Source organism: Emys orbicularis, chromosome 16 (assembly GCF_028017835.1).
Source record: "Emys orbicularis isolate rEmyOrb1 chromosome 16, rEmyOrb1.hap1, whole genome shotgun sequence".
Taxonomy (NCBI): Eukaryota; Metazoa; Chordata; order Testudines; family Emydidae; genus Emys; species Emys orbicularis.
Window position 1 is genome coordinate 12,396,974 of NC_088698.1, and position 12,484 is coordinate 12,409,457.

At 41.6% G+C, this 12,484-nt stretch overlaps 2 protein-coding genes across 2 annotated transcripts in view; one reads left to right on the forward strand and one right to left on the reverse strand.

Moving 5' to 3' along the window:
- Positions 1-12,484, reverse strand: part of RSPH14 (radial spoke head 14 homolog) — a 180,525-nt gene that overhangs the window by 60,385 nt on the left and 107,656 nt on the right. The window lies entirely within an intron of this gene.
- GNAZ (G protein subunit alpha z) overlaps positions 6,215-12,484 on the forward strand; it is an 88,393-nt gene continuing 82,123 nt past the window's right edge. The window contains exon 1 of the mRNA XM_065417587.1: positions 6,215-6,937. Coding sequence (XP_065273659.1) covers positions 6,215-6,937 — 723 coding nt within the window. The remainder of the gene's footprint in view (positions 6,938-12,484) is intronic.

The window sequence follows — 12,484 nt, forward strand, 5'->3', positions numbered from 1 at the left end:
GCAAGTTATATGTTGCTACAACAGGCATAGATTGAGGGTGGGGGAGTCTGTGCAAACAGTATCTGAAACGGCAACACCATTAGCAGGGAGCATAGAAAGAAAAAAACCCTTTAAGTTAAGGCAATATGGTTAATAAATAATGGAAACCTCCAGTAATGGGTCTCTACAGAAAAAGTGGAACAAATCCTGCCTCCAGGTATGCCAGAGTATTTATGCTCGGAGTCAGGTTACTGGAGCTAACTCCAGATTTAACCCAATATAAAAGAGCAGAATTTGGCCATATTTTTAATTATGTCACGTCACTCTTCCACTCTGGCCAGAAGGTCACTGATTTACGTGGCCAAACAGAACTCTAGATTTCATACCTCAATCTTGTCTCAAATGCAGCACTAGGACAAAGCGATTTCTGTGAAGAAAGTACAGCTCCACATTTTAGTGGAGGGTTTTCTTACAGTAGTGTGTTTGGCTATGCCACGGTGAGCAAGGTTATGGTAATTACCACTCTATCATATACTGTGTCATTTTTTCATTTTATGCTGATACATTACTTGTACTTCATGACTTCATTACGTGCCAAGTGAATACCCAAGAGACAAGGGAAGTAGTAAAGAAAAACAAGGTAAATACCAACAACTGATATTGGCACTCTTTTTCAGCAGGCTTGATAGAGTGCAGTTAGTGATGCAGAGTGCAATTTGGTCTTCTGCTAGTGTCTCTGTGTACAGTATGTATTTTAACTTCTACACACACAACTAACGGGCCCTGAAATGAATTCTCTGGGATTATTATTTCGTTAGATTCAGCCCAAAATCCTTTATTATTTTAAAATGTGTGGTATACATGTGAAATATTTCAACTAGTGAAGCCTGTATAATATACAGATTTTAAGTCCTGAATGCATTTGAGGCTTACATGATGTGCCTATATGTTCTGTTCATGCTCCCATTTTTTTTTAAACCATGGAGAAGTGCCACCTGGGGGAAAAGGAAAGGGTGTATGACAAGAAGGGCAGCTTCATTCCGAAACTGCTTAATGAAGAGACCGGCAATAGTAAAATTATCTAGCACATCTAAAGGTGGGAATTGGCATGTATGGGCGGGTGCTAGCGCACGTAAATTAAATGAAAGGAGGAGAAAGGTCAGAGATTTAAATAGCAACAAGGAAGAAAAGGTGATGTGGTGATATGAAAAGGTGTAGCCAATGTTATGAAAACCCTCATTAGAACAGGTGTACAAGCAGCTGTTTCAAAAATGTACATGTTAACAACAGAGGTTGGGAATCTGAAAAAGCGACAGTCAGGAATGAATGGGACTTTGAAGCACAGTCTGTTCGGCCCAGTTCTACAACTTTTTCTGTAGTGAGAATGCCAACTTTGGCTACAGAAGTGTAGATTGTTTTTACTTGCAGAGCAAATTGTTGTAGGTAATAGTCTGAAACTCGCCTCAATACAGCTCTGCTGTTAATGCCAACTCTGATCCATAGGGACGCCTATGACACTTTCGGGGGGCCATGCTTTTTTCAGTGTCTACAGTGGTTCGGTCTCAAGTCTTCCTTAAATCAGGAGTTGTGAAGTACCATTTAAAGTGGGGGAGATTAGATTTGTTTTCCCCCACTCCTGCCTGGCCCTCATCTTTCTTTCTCTGGCACCCTCATCAGCAACCTGACCCACAAGGTCCATGAGCACCTACCCCGACTCCTCCCAAGAGCCTCAGCCCTTGAGGGAGTTCCCTGTCCCATCCACTCCCAGGATCCCTTCCTCCCCCATCCTGCTCCTTACCCCTCCCTACTGGCAAACCTTGCCCTCAGGTGACAGGTCTGTCCTGCTTCCCACTTGCTCCTTGGTGCTGAGGGAAGCTGCTGTAGTTTTGGCAGCTGGAAAGTGAGGGCCTGGCGTGTGGCACACTGTGCACACAGAATGGGACCCAGATGCCAGGTGCGGTGCATCCCCCAGCCATAATATGTGTGGCCATGGGTTACAAATTGCTGCAAAAAAAAAAAAAAAGGTAAATTACATCTCTCAACTGGCAACGGTCAAGAAAGTAGAAAAAACAGCACGGCAAGTCAAAAACCAGCCAAGAGGCAACCCTAACTTCCATGTACTTGTTTAAGTGGTTGGGCCATACCCTAGGAGGCCCCCACAGCTCTGCAGTCTATGCTTTAAATCCATAACTAACTCAGACTCTGCTTAAGGAGAAAGACACAATCCGCAAATAATAAACTTGGGAAATAAGTAGTAGAGGCCTCAACTGTCCCTCAAAGCCTACACACCAAGTTAAGAGCATGGAAAGGCTCAAAGAGAGGGCACAGTTGCTGTTTGTGGACTTTGGCCACCCTTAAATAAACCCTTTAACTGCATGTTGGAGGAGTTAACAATGATTTTTGCTGCTACTGGGTTTGCATTTCTGTATGCATATACTTCGGCCCTTTTGGTATGATTTCATATAGATGTTATAGAACCTGTGCTGTGAATCAAGATTTTGCAGTACATGAACCTGCATAACGTCAAGGCACTGCTGCATAATTGCAGGCCCCAGTGATTCAGAATAATGGAGGCTAAGGCCCCCAATGCAGACACAATCTATACCTATGTACCTTAGGACTCAGCACAGAGCAAGAGATATCTGCAACATGCTTCAAGTTTGTCAAGTGATGACAAGTGCATGACAGAAACTAAAATTAAGATACACATGTTGCTCAGAGTCCATTGTTATAAAGGTTTAAAGTAAATATAGCACTAGAATAGCAGTGTGTGCTGCTAAGCAGAGGAAGTGTGATCACCAAACTTGTTTCATCACCTCACTGAAGGATGAAATCCTAGAAATAGCAGTTCATCCTCCCACCACTTAGGGATGAGTGTTCCAAGGAAAGGAAAAGGGTTGTTTCCCATTTACACATGAAGTACTATGAAATAAAATCTGGTCTCAATTGCCTCCATTTAATACCGATGCAACCGCTGTCAACTGGAAGTTGACTTCATTGGCAGGTTGCATGGGTATAAATGAGGGCAGTTTGCTCCCTGATACTGTATCTCCATTTAGATTGTTTTGGTACTAGCTAAAATTATCCTCTGCTATAGTTACCCTCTGCTGCAATGACACCTGTTTGGGGAGGGTAGATCTCATTAAGTCCCTTGCTGATTAATTCTGTCAACAAAACTAAACCGTGCAAATAGCAAACTTCACAGGGCCACTCAAAGAAATACTGTAGCACCTTATAAAAGAACTGCTGCACTGATCAAAAGTTTTTTTAAAAAAGATGAAAGATTGGCTTTAGAAAGTCATAAAAAGACCAGATTGAGCCCTGACTAAAGTAGTCATATGGCAGTGAGACATCACTCTACTGCACAGCTGTGCAGTTGATCCTCACATCATGGCTCCAGTGTGGCAGAGGGAGAATAGGACCTGTGAACCTGGCACTTCCCTCCCAAGCCAGTGGATGAAGAGTAGGCAGAGCCTTGGCTCCAGCCTCACCATCCAAAGTGCTAGCCAGCTGAACTGACAAGAGTAGAGAGAAGGTAAGCTTCATGCTATAAAGGGCTGTACTAAATTACTTCCCTCCAGGATCATGGGGGCACAGGGAAGGAACAGTGACTAAGTCACAGTCTGTTTTCAGGACTCACTAAAGGTTGAATCTAGCTCATAGGAACTAGAAATGGACAAGCTCCGTTAGACCAAGTTCACCCCCCTGGTAGGCTGAATTGTTCCCTTTAATGCATTTTCTAGTGCCTTGTCCTGTCTAGATTGAAAGGCCAGGAGATTCATTCGGGATAATATTTTCAAAAACACCTAAGTTCCATTTTCAAGAGTGCGTCAGGCTCTTAGGCAGGGCCGGCGCAACCCATTAGGCGACCTAGGCAGTTGCGACCGCGGCGGTATTTAGGTGGCGGGACCTTCCGCTGCCTCTGTGGGGGGTGGCATTTCTGGGCGGGACGGCGGCAGAAAAGCTGGCGGTGCTCCTGCTCTTAGGAGTCTGTCTCGTTGAAAAGCAATGACACTTGTTCTCCTAAGTCACTTTTGAAAATGGGACTTAGGCATTTTTTAAAATTTTACCCTCAGTCTACTTTCCAGAGTATCACAACTACCAGTATATGAAGGTCAGTCAGAACTCCATGAACTGTCATACTTTTCTCTTCCTCATACAAAACATCCACTTTGTATATTAATGGCTCCCTAGTTTTACTGTGATAAAACTGGAAGCGGGGGAGTTAAAATAGAATGATCTGTTTGACTAGTATATCGCTGTATCAGTTAAGCTGGGCACAGGCATCATACCCTACATAATATTGTTTTCTAAGGGGAAGAAAGAATTTGTTAATGTTTCTGTACCAGGGGACACATCTCTTGAGTCCCTCCCACTGCTGCATATGGTACTGCAGACCTTTTCCTGCTGCTGGCACCCTGTAGGTTATCAGCCTCACTTGGAGGGTCTTCAGTGGCTCACCCATTAGACTGGGTGTCACAGTCAAAAATGAACCCCTTCCAGGGTAGCAAAGTGTTCAATAAACTGTCTGCCCTCACCAGGGTCATTAGCCCTGGTTCTCACCCTTTAAATTCAGTCCTGCACTCAGGCTTCTAAACAAGCCTTCCCCAAGCTTAGGCTACTTCACCAGTGGAAACCCAGGCCTGCCCACTACTCCAGTTTCCAACCCAGGGACCCTATAAAGAACAGCCACATACTGTTTCTTTCATTTAGTTACAGCTATTTCCCTGGGCCTTTTCCCACCTGGCCCTTTATCTTCACCCCTTACCTTAGGGTTAAAGTTCTCATGTCCTCTCTCTCCCAGCTTGAGCAAATGCAATCAGTCAAGCTCCTGTGGCCAAAGAGAAGCACCTTCCCTTCCCTTGCCCTTCTAATCCTAGCCAGGAACTGACCTGCTAAGCCCCTTTAGCTCTTTTTATCTGCATCTGCTGGGCTCTGATTGGCTGCTTCTGTTCTGCCTCTCTAGACAGACCTGGAGGGCCCATCTTCGCAGCTCTTTCCCTGAGGCTGGGTGTAGTAGGACCGCGAGGCTGGTACACCTTGTCACAAGTTTCCTGCAAAGATCAATAATTGTGCCTCTTCAGATAAACCCTTTCATAAAACCCTCATGCAAACCTAATCCCCACCTTTCATTTAATCATTTATTTACAAAAATGTTCAATGCAAACAAAATGGATAGAAATGATGAAAGAAGAATCAGGAGGACATGTGTACACACATTTGAGTGCCAGACAACAATATAAATATAAATGAGGGAGGGGGAAAGTAGCTGTGAATCTCTTTCATGTACTCTACTTTGGGAAACCGGTCAGAACAGGGCTGTGCCGGAAAAGGGCTGCCATCAGCTCTTGCTGAGAGAGAATTGGGACAGAGCTCAGCACTGTTTGTTTTCACGGGGATTTGGGTAATAAAAACACAGAAGGCTGGAGAGAAAAGGGGATTTGATTTACTATTGCTCAGGGTACACCTTTTCTAAGGTCTGCAGACTCAAGCTGTCCCTAAATTTCTGCAGTATTTAGAAGATTTTTATTGCTTTTCTTTACACATTTTCCATCGGGATTGTATTTGGGGTAATACAATGTTCAGAAGTGTCAGAAGCAGAGAAAAAGTGAATGTTCTGCAGAAGGGAAACAAAGTCCCCCAATTGTATTAATTTCTTTTCTCTCACTGTTTGACAGGTGGAGAGCCCAGATTCACAGATCTGAACTGAATCAGCCTAAAGAAGTGGGGGGAGAAACAAAACAAACACAACAAAACCGTACCAGACCTTCAGCTGTAACTAGCAGCATCACCACAGCAACCAGAAAAGACAATTAAAAGACAACTGGGGCTAAAGCGGAGCATATGAAGGTGCAGCTCCTTACCTTTGGATAGAAGAGAGCAAAATAATTATGCAGAAGAGAAAAGAATATTTGACTGATCCAGCCACACTATGGAATAGGGAAGTGTCCTTTCATTAACAGGAATGTGCCACTGTTTATTCACAGGAAAGGGGAGTGCCATGAGATCTACTGAGGAGACTATCTGTCTGTGGTTGCATTTCTACATTTGTTTGCACCCCTGCTGGGACTGAACTAGTTGGTACAGGCCTATTGGCCCATCAGGTATTGGATAGTGATTTTTTTCCCACAGGGTGCACCTGGCACGAGAATTGAAAGATATTGCAGCTCTTGCTCAGAGACGGAAAGAGAGAGAGAATCTCCAGTTCTCCTCTTCTGTTACTGTCTGCTATACCATGGGATGTAGGCAAAGCTCTGAGGAGAAAGAGGCAGCGCGGCGGTCCCGGAGGATTGACCGCCACCTGCGCTCTGAGAGTCAGCGACAACGACGTGAGATCAAGCTCCTACTCCTGGGTACAAGCAACTCTGGCAAGAGTACTATTGTCAAGCAAATGAAAATCATTCACAGTGGTGGCTTTAACTTGGAGGCTTGCAAGGAATACAAACCTCTAATTATCTATAATGCCATTGACTCCCTCACACGCATCATTCGTGCTCTAGCCACCCTTAAGATAGAGTTCCACAATCCTGACAGGGCCTATGATGCTGTGCAGCTTTTTGCCCTGACTGGCCCAGCTGAAAGCAAAGGAGAGATTACTCCTGAGCTTCTGGGAGTCATGAAGCGGCTCTGGGCAGACCCCGGTGTGCAGGAGTGCTTCTGCCGATCCAATGAATACCACCTAGAGGATAATGCTGCATACTATTTGAATGACCTAGAAAGGATTGCGGCACTGGACTACATCCCTACAGTGGAAGATATTCTGCGTTCTCGGGACATGACCACAGGGATTGTGGAAAATAAATTTACCTTCAAAGAGCTAACTTTCAAAATGGTGGATGTGGGTGGACAGAGGTCTGAGCGCAAAAAATGGATCCACTGCTTTGAAGGGGTTACAGCAATAATTTTTTGCGTGGAGCTGAGTGGATATGACTTGAAGCTGTATGAGGATAACCAGACGGTGAGTAATTCTGGGTTTCTTCTATGTTTTGGCTTATTATTATTTGCAGTTCAGTAGTGTCTAGAGGCCCAAGCCCCATTGTCCTCCACAGGTAACAAAAAGACCTGCCCAAAAGAGCATCCATGGAATCTAGTAGTATTTTTTCTGCACTCACAAGGTGGCAACTATGTTTCCTAGCAGCATGTAGCCTTTCTCCGTTGTCTTTGTTTCTTCAGTGCTATCAATAGAAGACAATAGGACTTCCTCATGTGGCATAATAGTGCAAAATGAGTTTGTGTCTGAGGCAGAAGCTTCGGACCCATTGGGCTAAGCATTACTCCAAAAGTCAGTAAAAATCTGGGAGAGGTCTTTGGGCAGTTATGGCTTCCTTTTATAAAGGGGAACAGTCAACTAGAAAATCACATTTCAGTTGGGAAATACTGTACCTACTACAGTGACAAATAACACTTAAAATTACTATAATTGAAAGGTTAGCAAAATAATTTTCTCCATTTCAGTCTATTTTATGCATTTGACAGCATTTTGTGTATAGTCGGTTTTGATTTCCCCTGTAGCCTCAGTTTTATTCTTGCTTATAAAGATCAGCGTGAGCAGAAAAAGCCTTTAAAACATTTAAAAGAAATGTTTTATAAAAAGATATAATTTTAAGGTGTGCTATCAGAAACTGGGATATTTTAAAATTAGTCAGTTTCCAAACAATCAAGTTGACAGTGAGTGTCCCTTTAAGTGGCATGGAAATTGTCATTAGAAGTCTGCTTTATGGCTACTTTTGTTATGCACCCAGTCTACTTATTGTCTAATAAATAACTATTCGTCCTGAATTCTCCTTGTATTACTAATACTAGTCTTCGGTTTGCTTAGCACACAGATACTGTAACTATGGAAATAGTTGTATATGTATGTGTGTGTGTGTGTGTGTATATGTGTTTGCTATTGTTTTCAGACTGCTTAACTTGACCTTTTTAGGTACTATTTGGATTTTTTACATATTTTTTTCTATTGTAACCCCATAAATGGACATGATGCTTAAGAAACAATCAGATGTGTTGGTAGAAATATGTTACAATTCCTACAGCTCCCTATTTGCCCATATTCCAGTTTAAAAACAACTGACCATCAGGAGGAACTAAAATCAACCCCCAGAAAATCACTGTCTGGAGACAACTAATTTACTATCAGAGGGGTAGCCGTGTTAGTCTGGATCTGTAAAAAGCAACAGAGAGTCCTGTGCCACCTTACAGACTAACAGATGTATTGGAGCATAAGCTTTCGTGGTTGAATACCCACTTCATCGGACTAATTTACTGTTTACCCAAAGGTACACCCACTTCCTATCATCCCCCTCAGACATCTTCAGTTGTTTCACCTTGGTGGAAATTTCCTGCGGCAAGGCAGCCTCTGGAGCAGAATGCTGCGTGCATTGTTCTTTCACAATAGAAACAGTACTTCAGTGAAAGGGGATCCCAAGAATGTGTTTTGTATACAATATTTAGAATCTAATTGCGATGGTTATGTACATTCTCAGTGCTTGTATTACAGTAAGTCACTTAAGAAATCCTTTCTACCACGCTAATGGTTTGGGCAGACTGTTACGGAATCTGCTCCTTATGGAAATGCTCCACTAACTGCATTAATTGTCATAGCTAGTTCAGTCATTTTATTTTTTTCTTCTGTATGTAGTATGCTTGTTATATCTGGCTTTGCTAGAGAATATCCTGGTTAGAATTCATGATAATGTGCATTCTGTGTATCTACTCATACATACATAAATGGGATCAAATCCAGGCCCTACGTGAATTCATGATGTGAAGCTACTAACAGCTGTGTGAAGTTGTTGGGCTTCCCGGATGCCTAAATGAACTCTGGGTGCCTGGGACACCACAATGAAGTGGCAAGTAGCACCTACTAAACCCATCCCCTTCCCATGGCTGGAGTCTAGGATTCCGTCCCATGGCTGTGATATATAGCAGCCAGATGCTGGGAAATAAAACTGAAAGGGGAAGTGTCTCCTTAACATCCCAGAAAGGTCAGAGAGCTAAATTTCTCCTTAAATACATAACATCCTCAGTGAATGAATGAATCCTGTGGTCTACTCTGACTACTAACTCAGAAACAGATCTTTAAGCCTGGGGAGATCATGTATTCTTCTGGTGGAAGATGCCTTTCCTTCTAAATTTATGGGGGGAAGAGGATAGCTTTCATGGGCTCTGTGAGGTGAAGTGGAAGTGTTAGGCGCCAGATAGGATTTCTTGCAGGGTGTGGAACTACTTTTCATGTGCTTCCCACTTCCCTAAAGAGCTCCACACCACTTGCCTGTAGAGTGGAACCCCTCAGACCTTCCCTACCTCACCGCTTTGCACTGGGCCCAATCGTTCTCAGCATTGATCAGTCAGGTATTGTGCTAAGATTTGTGGCAGTCAAGGGCTATCATGCTTAATGATGCATGACACATAGTCAAGACCTCTATGGTTGGGAATTCCTGGAATAACTGCGGCAAGGTTTTAAAAAATCTGTAACAGCTTCTTGAAAATTGTGTATGCTGCATGTAGCACAGCATATTCATTAGGTCACTGAATGAAGGCAAGTTGATGACAGTACTTCAAACTGTTTAAGACTTGTCTCTCTAATCTATTTCAGTTATTTATCTGGTGCCACTCCAGCCAGCCATTTTATTTAAACAAAAAACAAACAAGACTTGTGCAGCAGCACTTTCCAAGAATCTTATTTCAATTTTTTGGTGGAAAGCCACTCTACTAAGCAGACAAGATTCTAATGGAAGGTCTGGTAGTATGATAACATTGCTTTCCTTCTGGGTGTGGTCTAAGTGTTAGATTATAGGGCTGTAAATCCACTCCCTCTGCTCCTCATGTAACAGGTAAGGAGGTGGGTTAAATATCATGATGTGAAACCTATTATAATTATTGGTACATTAAAGAAACTGCTAAAATCTCTTCTTATTGTAAATACTTTAACACTTTTCTCTGAGGTATGTGGTTTTGGTTTTTGTTTGTTTGTTTTTGCTTAATCCATCTTCTTGAAGATGTTCCTCCCATTAAATGTAGTTAAAGCAAAAGTTGCAGAAGTACAGCAAAGCTGCCTAGGTGCCGTGACACTTAGGTCTGAGCAAAGACTGCAAAATATTTCCCACAAACTTTCATTTACTGTTTTTAAAAGATTGCTTTGACTATTTAAACCTCTTTTGTGCTCACTTCTCATGATTCTCAAGAAAATAAATTTACTGGCAGGAATGTGCACTTAAACTGAAATTTGAACTAGTATTCCAGAATATTCCCATAAACTGAACATTAAATACTCAAAATGAGCTACCAGCTGACATTCTACAGACTAAGACATTATTTAGAGAATTATTTTTGAACAATACATTTGAGAAAATTGCTATCAGTTTATCGATAATTTATAGACAGAAATTGGCAAAATTAATTGAATAAAAGGAAATTATGTAATTCCAAGACTTGAGACCATTTTGTGCAGAAGTGTTTTTGCCCACAACAATAATCTGTAACACAAAAACAGGATCTGACTGCAAAACTCACACAAATATTGCACCAGAAATAAAGGCATTTATTTCCCGCATTTTATTCAGATTCTCAAATAAATGGAGGAATAGCCAAATACAAATAGCAAGCCCTTTAGGAGATTTAATTGTCTTATGTAAATTTCCACATCCCCAACTTTTCCTACTGGTTCTGAAGAAAAACTTCCTTTGGTTTCAACCTGTGAAACAAAATCTTGTCTATAAAAAGACTTTGGCTAGGAAGAAAAAACCTGCTGGTGAAAAGCCTCCAGGTGATGTCCTCTCACTGAACTCCCTAAATTATGCTATTAGAAATGCAGTCATAATCCAAAGTGGCTCACCGGTAGATGATATCTTCCTATGACTCCATCTCAAATAAGACCAACAAAAACTCTTGTGAAAATGGAACCAGCTGATCTCAGTTCCTTTCACCCCAAGGTGTCTACATTGCCACAGTTCCAAATGATTTGCCAGGTTTATTCATGGTATTAAGAATCAGGATGGATCTTGTGATCATTTTTGCTGTAATGTGAAATTCCCATATTTACATTTAAGTTTGTATTGCAGATTTTCTCCAGATTGCCATGGCACTTCTGGTGTGTGGAAAAACTCAAATGTAGGCAGCTACTGAATGTACAGTAATCCCAGTGATAAGTGGTAGCAACTGTGGACCCAAATCCTTTTATACCATGTCTCTTTAGTAGCAGAATGGCAAGTCATCTTTCTCTGTTCACCATCATTCTATTTTGCTACTGTCATGTGGTTTCTGGGCTAGTAATACTTCCCAAGTATTTTTGTGGCTGTCCACCTTCCCGACCTTCATTATGTGATTCCCATTGGGAAGTGTTAGAGGAATTTGGTTTTCTTGGCAACGAGTAAGTGTAGTAGGAAGTAGAGCCCACACTGGTGTCCATAGAAACAGCCTGACTGGAGAGATGCTGTTGGCCTATAGAGGCAGTTGAATTTATAAAATAACGCACTTGATATGTAAAGATGGAGAAAATATACGATACCTTTTAGATCACAATTAAACAATATTTTGTTATAAGTTGTATACCAGCATATTTATACATTGCTGTTTAATTTTAATGACAACTCAAACAGCTAGGCAGATAGATTTAGGTATCATAGTTGATCCATCATTTATACACTGGCCGGAACAATCATGTCTGTGTGTGGTGCTGTACTAGCCCGAATAAACAGTAATTCTAACGAGCTGATATCAGCATCAGTTCTGACAACTGTTTGCAAGGAGGCAAAACCTTCATTGGATAGCATGTCCAAATTGACTACAGGATGGTTCACAGTCAGTGAAAGCTGGACATCTGTTTTTAGAGTTAGCTTCCATTCTTTTTTTCCATGAACACTGTTGGTTTATTCCTGTCTGTGGACAGGTTTTTCTTTTTCATTCACTTATTAAAAATTTAGGACTCAATGTTCAAACTAAGGAACCTTAAAAAACTCACATTAAATATTTGGATACCCAGGTTAGGTGCCCAAAATATAAAATAGGTTCCCTATCTCCAGTACATTTATTAGTACATATACAATTCTTACTTTAAGACCGTTCCTGCAGTTTTCAAGCAATGAAATACAGCAAGTCCATAGAGCATTCTAATGTTACGTTTTCTGAGGGAGAAATTTCATGCACTGCCCTCCCTGGCATGGAATTATCTTAAAATAACTCAACTCTGAAGATCTGTTTAAAAATGTCTGTGAAAATTAACATGAAAGATTGATATTTTAAACATCATTAGGTTATGGAGTTTCAATTGTCTGCTGGTTATGATCTACTTCTCCCATCCTTAACAATCCCATATAGTCATTGTTTAGTGAAACCATAGCATTTAACCATTCTCTTCAAGAGAAATGTTTATGGCATTGCCTTGCTAATATCTATTCAGATTGCTGAGCCTTATCAAGCCTTGACTTGCAGAGATGCTGTTGTTGCAAGCACACTAACAGCAAATTTCACCGACCAATACTGTAATTCTCTTGTGTCCTTTAGGACA